Below are 17,516 nucleotides of genomic sequence, written 5' to 3' on the forward strand. Positions count from 1 at the left end.
CGATTGGTGACTCCATCTCTGGGATCTCCCTGGGGTCTGGGTTAGTTGAGACTGCTGGTCTTTCTATAGCATCACCCTCCCTTACAGCTTCTTCAATTCTTCCTCTAATTCAACCCTAGGGGTCCCCGACTTCAGTCCAATGGTTGCCTATAAGTTACTGCAGTAAATCTCATTCAGCTGCTGGTTAGGCCTCTCAGAGCACAGTCAGGCTAGGCTCCTGTCTGCTATATATGTGCCAGGAACCTTGGGAGCTATGTGTGCTACCCGATCGGTGACTCCATCTCTGGGTTTTCCCGGAAGTCTGGGTTAGCATAGCATCAGTAATAGTGTCAGGCCTTGGTGTCCACCATGAGATGGATCCCAAGTTGGGCTGGACATTGGACTGCCTTTCCTTCAGTCTCTTCTCCAGGAAACAATTGTTGATACACCTTGTAACTGCCACATTTATTTAAACAAACATACTTTTGTAGCTGGAAATGACCTTAGAGATCACCTTATTTTACACATGGGGAAACTAAGACTACTGAGGTTGGGGCGAGAGTGAATGATTCAAGATGGCACAGCTGGCTAGAAATTGGTGAGCAGAGCTCAGGTGACCTAACCCTTAGGGAAAGCATGCAGTAACATTAAGAAAGCCTTACAGTTCTATTTTCTTTTGGAGAAAGTTGGAGTTTATTAAGAATAAGTATTAAAATTGGACACCATGCCTCAGACATGTAATCTCACCCTTTGGGACTTGCAGACAAGAGGATCAGACACTCAAGGTCATACTGTTTGAAGCAGTTTCATTCTGTTTGGGCTACAAGCGACCTTGTCTCAAAAGCTGAAAAGATTGGGTTTTGTTTGTTTGTTTTGTCTTTTTTATTGTTGGTTTATTTGTGGGTTGTTGTTGTTATTTGTTTGTTTGTTTCTCTGTTTGGTATTTTACAGCCTCCTGAGTGCTGGGATTAAGAATATGTGTCACCACACTTTGCAAGATTAACTATTAATGTGAATTTCGGCATAGAAAGAAGAGACAGAGGAAGAGAGAGAGGGAAGGATAGAGGATTGGGGAAGGGAAAGAGATAGCCACAAAGAGGATGACTTAAGAAAGAATCAGGTATACAAACTCAAAAATGGGGTTTGATTTCTTCAGGGAATCACCAGGGTCTCCAAATTTGGCATATTAATGGTACCAAGCAATGGTAGCATTTGACTTTAATATCAGCATACAGAAGGCAGAGGCAGGAGAATCTCTCTGAGTTCAAGGCCAGTCTGTTCTACAGAGAGAATTCCAGGATAATCAGATACTAAAGAGACAAAATAAACAACAGAAAGAAAGAAAGAAAGAAAGAAAGAAAGAAAGAAAGAAAGAGAGAGAGAGAGAGAGAGAGAGAGAGAGAGAGAGAGAGAAAGAAAGAAAGAAAGAAAGAAAGAAAGAAAGAAAGAAAGAAAGAAAGAAAGAAAGAAAGAAAGAGAAAGACAGAAAGAAAGAAGAAAAAGGAAGGAAGGAAGGAAGGAAGGAAGGAAGGAAGGAAGGAAGGAAGGAAGGAAGGAAGGAAGGGTCAATGAAGCATCACACGAACTGATTAAAGCAACTTACTTTTGAGAAAATTCTTATTTGTTTTAATTTTATTTATCAACTTACAAACATTGCATCCTGATAGCAGTTTCCGCTCCTACCACTTCTCCCAGCTCCCCACCTCCCTCCCCCCACCCAGATCCACTCCTCCTCCATTTCCCTTCAGCAAAGAGCAGACTTCCCAGGAATATCAAACATGGCATAACAAGTTACAATAAGACTAGACACAAATTCTCATATCAAAGCTGGCTGGAGGAGGCAACCCAGTAGGAGGAAAAGGGTCCCAAGTGCAGGCAAACACATCAGAGATACCTTACACTCTTACACTGGGCGTCCACCAAGCTATGCAACCATAACATAAAGAGTGAGAACCTAGGTCAGACCCATACAGGCTCCCTGACTGTTGCTTCAGTCTCTGTGAGCTCCTATGGGCCCTGGTTAGTTGATTTTGTGGGCCGTGTTCTTATGGTGTCCTTGACCCCTCTGACTCCTACAATCCTTCCTCCTCCTCTTCTGCAAGATTTCCTGAGTTCTGCCTAGTGTTTGGCTATGGGTCTCTTCATCGCTTCCATCAGTTGCTGGATGACACACCTCTGATGACCATTGGGCTAGGCACAGATCTATGAGTACAGCACAATACCATTAGGAATAACTTCATTGATTTTTTTTTTTTTACATTTGGTTCTATCCTAAATCTCTGGGCTATTCAACAGTCTCTAGCTCCAGCCCAGCCAGGCAGTGTCAAGTGGGTGCTTCCTCCTGTGGTGTGCACTCCAAGTAATGATTTCCAATCAATAACATTAACCTGGGGACATTTTGCCAGGAAAAGATCTTTAATTATGGTTTATATGGGAGAGAAAACCATTGTAATAAGTTTGTGGAGGTCACTTTCAGAGTTATTCATAATACCGTGTTTTAAACTGAAAAACTGTTTTAAGCATGAACTTCAGCTGCATCTGAAAACAACATCCCTACTTGGAACTTTTCTTTTTCAATTTACTTTTTATTTTATGTTAATAGGTGTTTTGCTTGTATGTCTAACTCTGCACCACGCATGTGCAGTGCCCATGGAAGCCAGAAGGTATCGGCTCCCATCCCCGGTACTGATGGGAAACCTTTGAAAGATCAGTGTTCTTCATTGCTGAGCTATTTCCCCAGCCCCATCCTTGGAACTTATTTATTTTCTTGACAGGTTTCATACATGTATATAATGACTTTTATTTCTGACCCCTCTTCCATTGCCCTCACTCTTCTGCTGAAATCCTTACTTCCCAAGGAGTCCATCCTACTTTCATGTCCCTCGGGGGTGGCAGGGTCGGGCTCATGAAACCTTCTATTTGGAAGCTTTACAGTCTCCTTTACCTTGTGTTTAATTTTTGCTTCTGTAGAGGTAGGCATCACTCAAATACATGAGAATTTCCAGCTCTCCTGAAGCACTTTTGGTTCTTTTAGTCTGTAAAGGTCAGAAATGAGTGTGTGTTGTGGCGTGAGGGCCAAGATTGGTGATGAGTCAGAGCCCACCAGGCTGCCATCAACTGTTCCCAACTGGAGAGAAATGAGCAGGTTTTCTGATCTCCAGCTATGCAAGAGTTCCCACAGCACCAAGACTGATCGATCCGGTAAGAAAGTGGCACTTCTTGCCTCCCCCCAAACCCCACTCAACTACCACACCACTGGACTATCAACTAGAGCATAAGCGAAGCCACACTTAGTACAAGAGGCCTAGCTACCCCTTGTATGTAAAGAGTACTCTACATTTTGTGAGGGGGCAGGATGGCACATCCTCTAATTGCAAAAGTAAAATGGCAAAGTGAATTTGAGAAGGCTTTGGATTGGAACTCACTGGAGTTAGGTGGGAAGAAGAGGACAGACCTAGAAGTGTACATTAGAGATTCAATACCAGTCAATCTGGACAAGGGGTTTGCCTGTGTGTGTCAGAGGATCATAGGGTCTCCTGATAACAGGAGTTCTCTCTGACCCCGTCACTGAAATAGGAAATTGGCATTTTTCTTCAAGTATAAGTTTCTGGGCTTTGCAGCTGAGTGATCATGCCAGTTTCTGGGTTTATAGGAAGCTTAGATGAGATTGTAGATGCCAAAAATCAACCAAAGACAAATAAAAAAAAATCTTTAGAATCAGACCATCAGTGTCTAAAAAAGCATAGGTTTATTATTCATCCCCCTCCAGGCTGCTAGGTAACAGCAGGTATGACATAAATGGGGAACACTGATGACAGGGGATTCCAGGGTTGTCATGTGGCAAGTGCCCAGACCATACAGAAATGATGCTGTCTACAAGACTAGAGAGATGAAGCCAACTGTACCTTGTTCCTCCAACTTAGCAATAACTATTGTGGGTATCTACATGATGAGCCCAACAGTTTAGTGCTAAAAAAGAAAGTGACCACCACATAGTTACTACTAGCTCTGAACTATAAGACGGACATGCATAATTGTGGGCGCTAGTTAGGCTTCTACTCATCAAAGCAAGGGGTAACAGAAACTCATGAAAGTGCAACCAAGAAATGCCCTGAATCTTCTAGAGTAGGTTCTGCTCTGTGCTGGAACAAGGCACTTGTTCAATTTCCATCTCAGATTTCCCAACAATAATCCTTTGAATCAGTTCTGTAGAACTGAATTTTCTAAGCAAAATATTTCACTGGACATATTCCTATAGAGACTTTCCAGTTCCTCTCTAGAGTCTAGTCATGGGAGATGACTAGCAACCTTTTGCACACCATTTTTATTTGGTCTTTCTCTAAGGAAGGAGTGAGGTTGACTACAGGCTGATTTAAGCTGTAACACTTTGGGCTGATCTTGGTCCCACAATTCAGTCAGAGAAGCAGAGCAGTCTCATAAAATCCCATGGGCTCCATCTTGGTTCAAAGGACAATGCTGAGGGCCCATGGCATCCGAGGAACAGGACACTAGACACGATGAGGCGGAACAATGAACAGCAGGCAGGTTTCTGTGCATTCCACCACACAAGAGCTCTTTCCTACATTTTATAAGCTGGGAATTGTTTATGTTTTAAAACCCCTGCCATCAGTCACGGTTGCAAAGAAAAAGCACAGTGCTATGTAAAAGAGAGCAGCAAATTCGCCTGATTTGGTATTTCTTAGCAGCAGGGACAGAAAGAGACAGTGATGCCTCTAGGAATTCTGGATCCACGGGAGAAAAAGCAGTATCAGGCTGCGCGCGCGCACGCGCACACACAAATTCTCTTCATCCAACTGAGGCTAATAATTGTTGGCATCTCTTCTTCTCTTTGGAGACGGGCTTCCTGAAAAACAGGGTAAGCGTGATGGTGAGGAAGCTGGTTTTCAAATCGAGTGAGCCCAAGTTGGAGTCCTGGCTCACCAGTACCTTAGCCTGTCTGAGCTCTACCTCACTCATATTGAATGGATGTATTAAAAAGAAGTACTTCCTAAGGTTCTAGTATAGGATCATATGTATCACTGGCAAGTAATGTCCGTTGTATTTTTTATCATACTTTCTTCACAGTTCTTTTGCCTGATTAAATGCAATGTGTGGAACCTCCAAAAACAAACAAGAAACAAAACCCCACTATGCTTACTTAGAGCCAGCTTGTCCATAGCCTTGATTTGAACTGCATCCTTAAATCTAAAGGAGGCACTTTATAAACCACCTCATGATAACACTTGCAAAAGAAAATTCTTTAAGATAAGAGACATGATTCTATCAATTATTTATGCTTTTTATTTAATTTTAAACTTGACTTAATTTTGACCTGTGTTTAATCTTCAAACTTATTGAAATTATACCCTGTGGTCAATGTAACTTAAAATACCATGAAAACACACACACACATATCTACCACTGAGCTGTACTCCAGAGTCACTTTGTACTGTTTCAATGGCCAACTATAGCTAAGTATTATTCTAAGCATTTACACACATTATTTCATTAAAGTCCCACAGAACCCCTATGTGTGGTCACTGTTTTATGCTTGTCTTAAAAAAATGAAGCAACTAAGGAACTGGGAAGTTCAAAAACTGTAAGCGAGTTTCTGAGACTAGTAACTATCAGATCAGAGCTGAAATTGGAACCCTGAGCTTCGGTTGTGAAGCGCTTGCATTTCTACCCAGCCTGTCCTCATTTTGAAGCTCTTAATTTCAAATTCAGCATAGAGCCCAGGGTCCTACCCTTGGGCCTCAGACACATTTTCCCTGACTGCAGAATCAGTTCCCCCAGTGGGTGGTGGAAAGCTGAACATCTGGAACAGCTAATCCTCATGGATTCATTCATCTCACCAAGTCACCTTGACTGAGTCAGGCTCAGATGAAAGAAGTCAGTAGAGTTGCTTCTCTGGCAAAATGAGAGAATGTTCTAGAAATTTTTGCAAAATATACAGTTCAAATGTAGACTCTTTGAAACTGAGAGCAAACCAATGCTACCCATGAAAAGCTAAGAGTATAAACAAAGCTGGAGATGCTGCCTGCTACAGCACAAGCTCTTCACTTTTGTTTGCAAGGCACAGAGCTACACTGTGAAGGTCTGAACCTTATACCTACTTTCATCATCAAGACTGGCACTGGCAGCTCCACGAGCACAGAGTTTCTTCTTGTCTAGAAAAGAAGACAAAAAACATGAATGGCAATGAGTCCTCAGGCTAGGCTAAAAGCCTGTAGTATCCCAGGGATCCCAGCGTGCCTGGCTCTTACTTTATGGACGCAAAATGTGATTTCTCTTATCATATTCTGAGAAACAGAAGTCTGGACATCAAACAACCTTTGGAAACTTCTCCCATCTCCCAGGAAGAAGGGTCTCTAGCTTGCTCAGTGAATTTTGGATGATCAGACACCAGTGAATGTAAGGGGCATGAGCATTGGGAAGGGAATGTGAAGAGTTCTCCAGATGAGACCTTGATAATAAACATTAGTATATGAATGCATGGCACAGTCTTGGGAATATACAATGCCTGCAGCACCCTTCTTCCCTGATGTGCTTCTAGTAGATGCTCACTAAAGGATTACTGAATTGAATTGGAACTGTATAGAGCTGTTATGTTTGGAAAATGCTAATTTAAGCCATCTGTTTTCTAAGCAACTGTTGAAGCAGGATTCTGCTTTGCATATGCATGCATATGTGTGTGTATATATACATACATATAGATAGATATACATGTATACATACATACATACACACACACAGTTGGTCTTATTTTCCTCCCAAATGCAGATTTTTTAAAAAGATAGGAGTACAAATTTTTAGCAGTTTCCTAAGTTTGCCATTTGCATGATTTCTTCTCTCTCTATATTGCTAATCAAACTATGGAAACAGTAAAGTCCTATTTTAATGGGAAATTTGTTTCCAATGTGGGCCATAGTGTCAGACTTTGTGGGCTCTCTTGAATTGGTCCTTTGTGGGATGTATGCTTAATCACAGCAAACAGAACATCCAGTGATTTCCTTTAGGCATGAGACCACATGCCTGATTATAAGACTGAACATAATTCACCCAAGGTACAGAATACTAGAGGATGCAGACTTGTTTGCATGAGAGTGTGTGTATATATATATATATATATATATATATATATATATATATATATGTGTGTGTGTGTGTGTGTGTGTATGTGTATATGTGCATGTGTAATATGCATATGCATACACATATATGTAATACATACAAATATATATGTGTGTATATATATATATATATATATATATATATATATATATATATATCTCACTTCACAAGAAAGAAACATTGCAGAGTGCAAGAGTACATTGCTATTTTGGTGAAAGTATAATGCATTCAATTCTCTCCCATCTCTTCTTTAAAAGAAACAAATAAACAACAACAACAACAAAGAAGGGACTCTTGTTCTATGAAGAGTATTTTGAATCTAGCAACTATTGAGTGGAAAAATATTGGGTGAATGAACGAAGAAAATGTGAAGAAGCCTAGAGAACTTTTTTGTGCAGGAGGAGAAGTGATCAGGGTATAGAAACCCAAAGGCAAGCAAGCAGGATGAGCCCAATGTCCAGGAGGGTGTCACAGACAGCTAGACACTGTTGTATGTGCAGTCAGCTATGGGGCTGCCTCTCTGGTTGTCTTGAATTTTAATGTGTGGAGCAGATGGTTGGTATAGATTGCCCTTGGTTTTGCCCAGGATTCTGGCATCATTGCAAGTTATCAACCTGTTTGGAGAACAGAGTTTGAGCCTGTAGGTACGTCATAGAGCTCTGTTTTGCAAATAGATTATTTAGTGGAATGGAGGTAAATGAGACTCTATGATTTTAGGCATGAGCCCATCATTTTTTCTAGGACGAAGCCAAGTCAACAGACTGGGGATATTATTTCAGGCCAACTCTGCCTGTCTAGCTCTCTCCATGTATTACTTTAGCCATTAAACTGTGTATGTGAGTGTGGCCTAATGAAAATATATGTAAGTTTTAAATAAAATAATGCCCCTTGGCAGCAGCCTTATCTATGTCCAGAGTGGCAGCAATTAATCTTAGCCCCTAATGTCATGCCAAGTCACTGTCAACCACAATAACCTTGCAAGTGTCTATAAGCATTTCCTTACAGTGGACTGGGTAGGGAGGCAGGTTCATGAGCGATCCTGTGCTTCCAGCTATCTTGGCAGGGCTGCAGTTCTCCCTGGCAGCAGGTTCCAGAGGACGGTTTTGGTATCTATCTTGCTGGACTAAATGTTGAAGGGACCCACATCTCCCATCAGGGTAGACCTCTGGAGTCAGATGCCTGTCAGGAAAGACATGGTAGAACTCTGGAGTCAGATGCCTGTCAGGAAAGACATGGTAGAACTCTGGAGTCAGATGCCTGTCAGGAAAGACAGGGAAGTAGGCAGGCGCTATGAAGCCTGGCCTCGCTAGAGAGGAGAAGTGCCACGGCTCCAGAGGATGCGCAGAGGGCGTCTTGGGCATGGACAGTGAGCGCTGATCCATAGCCTTAGGACCATATTCATCCAAGCTGCTGCTTCTGGCGCCATTTTCAGGAGATGCTGCTGGCTGTGGCTTTGTCCAAGAAGAGAGATGCCTGTGATTCGGGGGCATGCTCTTATCTGGAAAAGATTTAAACATTATGTTAAGGATTTTTCCAAATGTCAAATTTGGAATTGATTATTTCTGATTATTGTATAATATAAATTATATATACATGAATATACATAATTTATTTTTATTATTTGGGTACGAGAAAGAAGTGGGTATATAAGTACAGGAGAATGGCCATAGCGAAGGTCAGAAAACTAGCTTTCAGGAGTCAGTTCTTTCCTTCCCTGATGGGTTCCAGGGATTGAGCTGAACTCATCAGACCTGCTCAGCAAGTGGTTTTACCCACTGAGCAATCCCACCAGCCCCATGGTATATTTTTTTGACTTGAAGTAAACAGAACATTTTTTTTAACCCACACTAACCACAGTGTCCATAAATAGCTACTTCTCCTCTATATTTGTTTATATAATTCTTCAGACTGATTTTGCTTAATTAAAATATAATGAATATCATTGAGCATAGTGGCACATGCCTAACTTTCATGCTAGGGAAACTGAGGCAGGAGGGTTGGCTTAAGTTCAAGGCAAGCCTGAGCTACATAGTGAGTCTAAGAGAATTCTGGGCTACAGTGTAAGCACTGTCTCAAACAAAGAAAACAAACATCCTGCCACAGCAATGAATAGAGCCAAACACAAGCGTTTTTCCAAGTTACTAATTTGAATGTCATCACTTCCTTTCAAAAGCTTTGTGCACAAGCTTAAATCAAGAAAAAAAATAAGGTAAAAATATAAGCATCCATTATTTTGACTGAATCCAGAATGGCTACAGAAAGTTATGACATGATTTAGAACAGGACAAAATGGAAGGCCATCCCATTTCTGGGTGAGATACAGAATGCACATCATTTTATTTTGGTCAGGATCATTCCCTTTTGCTTCAGGAATAAGTTGGATTTTAGTTCTTTTTACTAAAGAAGTCTTTAATAGTGTCAAGTTATTTGAGAGGAAACCAGCACACAACTAATAGAGACAGTAGCTTTTCAATGACTATATACTGTTCTCTTGCACAGCAGTAATGGAGTCACAAATATTCCACTTGTGGGCAGCTCAAGTATTTACACTTTAATCATGTTACTGAGATCTCAGTAAACAGCTCTGCACATGCATCTTTGCTGCCACACGAAACAATGGCCCCTTAAGTAGTTAAGTGTTTGGTTTTGTTCAGTTGCTACTAATGTTTACCTCTATTTTACAGCTGATATTTTAAATACAACCAATAGGAGGACTCTACAGAATGGTATAAAGAAACGAATGCTTACAGAAACAAAGTTCGGAGCAGAAACTAAAGGAATGACTGCCCCACCTGGGGATCCATCCCATAAACAACCACCAAAACCAGACACTATTGCAGATGCCAACAAGAGCTTGCTGACAGGACCCTGATATAGCTGTCTCCTGAGAGGCTCTGCCAGTGCCTGGTAAATACAGAAGAGGATGCTCATAGTCATCTGTCAGATGACTATGAGCTAGAGAATGTACTGAAGGAGCTGAAGGGGTATGCAGCCCCATAGGAGGAACAACAATATGAACTAACCAGTACCCCCAGAGCTCCTTGGAAGTAAGCCACCAATCAAAGAAAACACATGGTGGGACTCATGGCTCCAGCCACATATGGCTCCAGCCACATATGTAGCAGAGGATGGCATAGTCGGTCATCAATGGGAGAGACCCTTGGTCCTGTGAAGGCTCTATGCCTCAGTATAGGGGAATGCCAGGACCAGGAATGGGAGTGGGAGGGTTGGGGAGCAGAGGGAGAGGGGAGAGAATAGGGGATTTTCAGAGGGGATACTAGGAAAGGGGATAACATTTGAAATGTAAATAAAGAAAATATCTAATTAAAAAAAAAAAAGAAAGAAACTAATGCTTACCTGTATTGATCGTTCCCATAACTCTAGGAACTGAAACTTAATCCTACACATGAAAATCGTAAGAGACTGGACCATAGTAACTAACTATATTGGACTGGTAGGAAACTGAGCAGGAGCAATGAATGCTCAATAGGAAAGTAGTTGCTTGGTCCTCATTCTACAACAGCAGAATGGTTTGGGCCAACAGGTAGTACCATTTCTACTTATCAAGTTCATGTGGACTGACTAATGAAGACAGAATCTCCTTGAGTCCCAATTCTAATTCCATCTGGGATATCAGCTGACTGATATCTCAAATGTCTACCATAGCTCAGAACATGAATGGATATATTCCCTGATCTCAGCATCCACCCAAGCAAGAGGCTGCAGGGAAAATATTCTGCCAGGTGGGCGAGAAAGATGCTGCTTAAAGCCTGGAGCCTCTTTCCTTTCTAAGATAATGGAGAAGTGGGCAAGGAAGAGGACCATGACTGTGATGACAAAGAACTGGTTAGCATGGGAGTGTGCCTGAGATACTGGTTCCCTTTCCCTCCACAGGCATGTCTTTCAGTTCTCCTGAATTTTCAGTTTGACTGGATTTTGTATAAAATAAAAAACCTTCTTACAGGCTGATGCAGTGTTGCTGGAGTGTCCCTAACCATGTTAGTGTTGCCTGTAATGCAGATACTCAACATAAAAGAAGCCAGATCACACATGGCACAGGAATTCTGCACAGCATCTCACATCCCTCATAATGAACAATGGCCATACTAGTCTCTTTTAATGAAATTGAAGACAGGGAGACATATTGGGATATATTCCTAGGGGTAAATGTTACTTTCAAAAGTTGATATTTCTAGCTACTAGCAGCTCAGGGCACTGTGTGCCCTGGAACAGACTGATTAAGCTGATTTCATATAATTAGTGTCCATGCTTCATATTTAATGGGAGTACTGCATGTCCTAAGCACAAATTATAAACATAGCTTAGCCTCTGACAACTGGGCAGCTTTTGTCTGGACTGGCTTTACAGATCTCATACATATATGCCTCAGGTGCACACTGGACATCTGAGAGGTGGAAAGCACAGCCACTGGGGGTTCTGAATATTAACTGCTTTGTTCCAGTTAAGGGGAGTTATGTAGTATAACATTGGCCAATGTCCCACATAGTCACTTGGTATGCCATGGTACAGTTTGGATGCAAGAGTGACGGGGTGCACATGAGGATTCAACACTGAAATCTTACCACCCCAATGGTTGTGTATGGCCTGAGAGTCCACTTTTTCTAAATCAGGCTTGGATGCTGTAGCCCATAGAGTGGAAACCATGCACTGTAACTACACCTGCAGCAATGTCTATCTTTGGGCATAGGGTAGAACCTTAAACCATGCCTTAGACAGTCTCAAGGTTGCTCTTGCAGCAACAGTCTTACCCTTTTAATTCCCTATTGGTGCATGTGCAAGAGGGCCTAAGAGGTGCTTTCTCAAATCCAAAATGACATGAATGGCTGGAGAGCATTTGAACAGTTGGATTCAGGGATTTCTATTTCAGTAAGAACGTAGGTGGCTTCCACTCCAACTGTAAGCATCTAGACTCTGCCTTTGGAATTTTGCAGCTCGTTAGTCCTAAGATCAGGAGTGTCCAGGAAGTCAGAAATGCTGTTCTTCACTTCTCACTATTTAAGTGGTAGCCACTGTTCCCTCCTTCTAAGAACATCCAGAGACACCAGTATTCCCACCCATGCACACTTTTGCAATCCCTAGAACCTACTAGAAGGCCTTTCTTGTACTGTAAAGTTTCCACTCCTATCAGGGAATGATCCTGCCTCACTGCTTGGGATGTAAGCCCAGACCTCCTAATCTGGACTACTTTCTAAACACACAAACTCTAATATCATCCTCTCAGAAATATAAATCTTCAATCTAGAGTTTATCTTGTTCCTTTCTATGGCTATAACCTGCTCTTTTCCTTCACAGAAGTAGTTACATAGTTCATTCATTTATTCACTCGCTAATGTCCCTTCCTACTACCCAGTATGCATGGGGCTAGCTTATTTCTCCTCTCCACCATGATATCACCATGGGAATTCTCACTATGCCTGTCACATATCAGGTCCTAGCTATATAGTCAAATGAATGCACAGACATATTCAGTTACAATTATTAGAACATATAAATATGCACATAGATAGATAGATAATTGCAAACATGTACATACACTCATAAATGTATTCATGCATATACAAACCCGCACACAACATACAACACACACAGACACACACACACACACCACAGATACATAGATGCACATAAACATGCTCACGCATGTACACCCTACAGCAAGAAAGTCCAACTACTTTTGGCCACCACGGTCTATACATACCGACTTTGCGCTCTCTATCCGTGTGGCTGGTGTCCGTCCGTATTTTATTCACCCCTGAAACAAAGAGGCATGCTGTTTGAACTAACTACTGAAAAATCGTACAATTAGGAGGATTCGCTTAGAGAGAGACATTTCTATTCTGGGACAGCGAGGAGGCCTGCTCAGATCTATCTTCTCCTTCATAGTCACTGCTGCAGGGCACCTAGTCTCTGTTTGCTAGATGCCCCGGTTCATTTTCCTAACTGAAAGAGGCATGCAAAACGTGCAAAACGTGTTGGTGTCTTCAGTTGAATGGCTGACAGCACTGTACAGGGACTCTTACGTTTGTGGTAAGATTGACAGGTGTCTGGATTATATACCTCAGTCTCCTAAGGATTTCAGGTGTGTGCACTACACTCAACCTGCTTATCTTTGAAGCCTATCTAAATGGTGGTCTATTTTGAGGAATATATGAAAGCAATTATTTTGGTGTGGTATCTGGTACCTTACAGAGGCTAGGGACATACATAGGCACAAGACCCTTTCTCTTACTGAAAAGGAAGGCACCACCTTGGCAGTACTCAAGGGACCATAAGCTGTAGCAGGACTGTATTTCACATAGATATCCTCCACAAGATGAAAAGCCTGCTGCTTCTTTCCTATCCCACTAACAGTAGCAGATAGGAAGCCTTTGAAAATGTCTGTGGGGAATCTGTGCAGGGTCAGGTCAGCACCCCTAATCTTCTCCTAGCAGCCCTGGGGCATGTTTACCAGGTATACAGTAGTGCATATGGGCCTTGTGCTAAGAGGACGAGAACAGGAAAAACAAGGGTTAAGATAAACCCTAGAAGCACCAGGACCACACCCTGCCTCAAGACATCACAGCTATTGAAGCTTCACCAGGTACTGACTCCAAAGTCCCCAGTATCCTCTAAAAGAGGAGATAACTTGAAGGTCTCTTCAGCTATTTTCTTTGTAAAGTATAGTCATTGTATATAATACACATATAATTTAAAAAAATATAACTCTGACTTGGGGAAAGAAGCCAGGATATTTGGTGGCATTTCCATATAGGTCTCTGTGTTTGGGCCTTGCATCGTTGGCTTGACAGAGTGCCTATAGAATGTGGGCAAATCTCATCTGGGTGCCTGTGAATGAAGGCCTGTTCTCTTCTGCTTGGCTGAGCTGAGGCTGGGCTGCCTGAGGTTGGCCTGAAGGGGTTAAGAGAATGCTAAACAGCAGTCAGTAATGAAAGGTCGTTTCATAGATCCCCACTATGTCTGAGGCTGGCGGTGTGTCATATAATACCACCAATGAGAATATCTACTAGCCTGGACTTCTTTCATGGGGCCCTCCCTTGAGGCAACCAAGCTTGGTAGAAACCAGACTCCTATGATAAGGAAGGCCTTGAGAGAGACAGTTTTTCCTTCAGTTGCTCAGTCAGCTGATGAAATATTTGCTTAGCCCCAAACCTAGTGAGACAACGTGTAGGGCGTCTGTGAGATTGTCATGAGGAAAGTGTAATATTCAGGAAGCTAAGTGGAGAAGAAAGCCCTCTCACCTCTCTTTGGCCTGTGGAAGCTGGTTTCCTCAAGAAAGAAGGTTATGCCCACGCTCCCCAGTAGGCAGCAGCTCCCCAGACAAAATCAAGGTGAGGCCACAAGGCCCAGAAAGGACTAGAATAGCCACACAGCAAAGCTTTCATACACCATAAAAGCTCATGGGAAGGGGCTTGATGTTCTCTCACCCTAGTGCTTTAAACGCAGGCCTTCATGTCCATAATATCCATTCAGAACACCGTGCTAGACTTGTGTGCCACATTGTCACTATCCATTATCCCACTGACTGCTCAAAAACATCTTAGATAATTGGCAGTTCTAGCATTGAGGAAACAGGTGCAGGCAGATGAAGCGGCACCCACTGAGAGAGGGAGTAGTCACCAGGATAACTGCTTCTAAGGCTGTGCATTCAGAAGTAGCTCTTTTCTGTGGTGGCCTTATCTAAGGAGTCAGTGAGATGTGTCTCCTCTGAAACTTCCATTGGATCTTAATCTCTCTTGTGAGGTATTAAGAGGGTCAGAATGGACCCTTAGTCTCTTGCCACTCAGGAGGGCTCGTTGGAGGATGATTAGGGATTTGATAATGACATCAAAATTGGTATTGCATGTGGCTTTATGACAAGAAGGAGAGAAGCCAGATACTATACATACTCAACTGGTCCCTTGCTATATGATACACTGCATTACATGGCCTTGGGACTCTGTCAATAATAAGACACTAGCAGAAGTAGGCCCTTGGCTCAGAACCCTATACCAAAATAAGTCTTTTCTTCTTTTTGAGACAGGGTCTCATGTACTTGAGGGCTGGCTTTGAACTCCTTATAGCTGAGGATGACTTTGAACTCCTGGTTTTCCGGCCTCCATGTTCTGGCCTCATATGCTAAGATTATCAGCATGTGACACAACACCCAGTTTATGTGGGTGTTAAAGCTCAAATCCAAGGCTCCAGGCATGCTAGACAAGTACTCTACCAACTGAGCAACACCCCCAACACAAATCCGTTTTCTTTGAAACCTGCCCAGTGTGTGTTATTATGCTGTTCTCCAAATTAGTTCCATTCACCCAAGCAGCATTTACTAAGTTACTTCTATGAGTCAGGAATTGTGGGAAGGAGTTGGGAAACAACACCAGATTGAGTATGCACTACCATATGTTCTTCCACATCATCCTACTCCACAAGATTCTGAAAATCACATCAGTTACCCAGAAAATGAACTTCTAGGAAAGAGGCAAATTCTGCTAAGGTCAGCACACCAGGTATACACAGATGCCTTATCTACTCCTGAGGAATAAAGGCAGGATGATGGAGTCTGCAAATAGATGCGCTTGCCTACAGACAGGGACTTCACATGTCTACTTTGCATAAATCTCCCCCACTTAGTGGTCTATACGTCCTCTTAAGAAACAAGCCATGTGCATGTGGCCACAGAAATAGTGAACACCTGAGAACATTTAGGCCCCAGTCTGCAATACATGTCAAAAATGTAAAAAGGACCCAGACTGCCTAATGCCATCAGACACAGAGGCCACAGTATCTAGAGTCCATGAATACTTTTACAAGTCCAGACATTTTTACTTTAAAACCAAAAGACTATGAAACTGATATTCTTACAGATGAAAAAACGTGAACCCGATCTGGGTCAAATTCATTTTTGTACAAATGCAATTATAAATTATAATTATTGCCGAGGAAGGGATCGATGAGGGTAAAAGTGTCTAAAGTCTGTGAAAGGCATACATACCATGGCCTCTGCTCCATGTTCATGGCTTCCTCCTGAAACCTGAATGTTTTAATTACACATTGTGATAGCTCTCTTGAGCGACAGATACCCCCATCCTTGTGAGGGGTGGAAGAGGCATGTGGCAAGACTCCTCCATTGGCCTCTGTCGGGCTTTGACCTTGCTTGCCAGACCATCCACTATTGGCTGGCAGGAGGCTGGGGTGTCTTTTATCTTATCGAGGAAACTTTGGTGTTCTTTACCTCAGGCCAATCATAAGAATAACACCACTGATAAGCAGCTCAAAGTGGACAATGGTAGAGCTCTTATTGTGTGCAGAGCAGCAAACTCAACCTTTAAGACAATCATGGAAACACTGACATCGGTGGGCTTATTTGACTAAGAACTGCCCATTTTATCTTGTCTAAGAAGTGCTGTGGTTTCTCAGTAGGCAGTGTGACTTGCCTTTACCACACACACACACACACAAGAACCTGGAATACCCCAAAGACCTAGACTTTCAGTGAAAGCTTCCTCCTTCCCAACATGCTCACCGTTCTTGAGGGTCACGTTGTCACTGTGACGCTCACCGTTCTTCAGGGTCACATTGTCACTGTGACGCTCACCGTTCTTCAGGGTCACATTGTCACTGTGACGCTCACCGTTCTTCAGGGTCACATTGTCACTGTGACGCTCACCGTTCTTCAGGGTCACATTGTCACTGTGACGCTCACCATTCTTGAGGGTCACATTGTCACTGTGACGCTCACCGTTCTTCAGGGTCACATTGTCACTGTGACTTGAGGAACTGCATTCGTGGGGCCTCTTGAGGTTACGCAGAGCTCTGGAGAAGTGTTCATCTACCATACTGTCGATGTCCCCTTCAAAGTAGGTGAAAATGACAGAACCAGCGATCCACTCTGTCTTTACTGGTTTTTGACTGCTTTCGGGTATCCAGACACCATTCTTCTTCATTTCTTCCATTGTCAGTGAATGACAAAGGTGATAGCTGTCAACCAAGTGAAAAAAAAAATGTCCTTGATCTTATTTTTACTAAGTAGCTCAGTTACAGTCTTGGTAAATGGCATTCTTTTCTTCTTATTATTATATTTTTTAAAATTGTCACTTACAAATGAGTTTCAGAAGGACATTTTAATACGATGCATAATGTACTTTGACTATGTTGTCCCCATTCTTAAGGATAAACAGTTTGCTACAGGGCCTCACTGGACACCACAAGGAGCCACAGGGTTCTTGAAAAACAAGCAAGCCCAATACAATCAGGGTTCAGAAAACAACATTTGAAAGCTCAGCCATGCACTGATAATGGCCTCCTATTACAAAAGAGGGATTGCTAAGCAGCTCGAGTATAAGAGAACCAGGAGAGTGGAGGTGGTAGAATGTTGAGGCCAAATAATAAAAGTAAGT

The 17,516-nt window shown here is 42.4% G+C and overlaps 1 protein-coding gene across 3 annotated transcripts; it reads right to left on the reverse strand.

Moving 5' to 3' along the window:
- Nucleotides 1-4,413: 4,413 nt before the first annotated feature.
- Vgll1 (vestigial like family member 1) lies at nt 4,414-17,072 on the reverse strand. 3 transcript variants are annotated; one of them, XM_021154145.1, is made up of 6 exons: nt 16,859-17,072; nt 12,833-12,886; nt 10,987-11,070; nt 8,117-8,611; nt 6,096-6,149; nt 4,800-4,843 (listed from the first exon to the last, which is right to left on the reverse strand). In XM_021154145.1, the coding sequence occupies exons 1-6, from the start codon at nt 17,070-17,072 to the stop codon at nt 4,800-4,802; spliced, it is 945 nt and encodes a 314-aa protein (XP_021009804.1). The 3 variants fall into 3 exon arrangements, with proteins under 3 accessions (XP_085693854.1, XP_021009804.1, XP_085693855.1); XM_085837728.1 differs by lacking the exons at nt 4,800-4,843; nt 10,987-11,070; nt 12,833-12,886 and adding an exon at nt 4,414-4,487 and having other exon boundaries at nt 8,117-8,292; nt 8,371-8,611; XM_085837729.1 differs by lacking the exons at nt 10,987-11,070; nt 12,833-12,886 and having other exon boundaries at nt 8,117-8,292; nt 8,371-8,611.
- Between the last annotated feature and the right edge of the window lie 444 nt (nt 17,073-17,516).

Source organism: Mus caroli, unplaced genomic scaffold (genome assembly GCF_978045245.1).
Source record: "Mus caroli unplaced genomic scaffold, Mus_caroli_1 scaffold_5, whole genome shotgun sequence".
NCBI classification, from domain to species: Eukaryota; Metazoa; Chordata; class Mammalia; order Rodentia; family Muridae; genus Mus; species Mus caroli.

What these genes read in the sequence shown, in the direction of transcription:
- Vgll1 (XM_021154145.1), bottom strand. Translation starts at nt 17,072, where the DNA reads ATGGAAGAAATGAAGAAGAATGGTGTCTGGATACCCGAAAGCAGTCAA. An exon ending in GGATAGAGAGCGCAAAGTCG is followed by an intron (nt 11,071 to 12,832) that starts GTATGTATAGAC and finishes TCAGCCTGTAAG; the next exon opens with AAGGTTTTTTATTTTATACA. An exon ending in TGTGGAGGGAAAGGGAACCA is followed by an intron (nt 8,612 to 10,986) that starts GTATCTCAGGCA and finishes AATCTTTTCCAG; the next exon opens with ATAAGAGCATGCCCCCGAAT.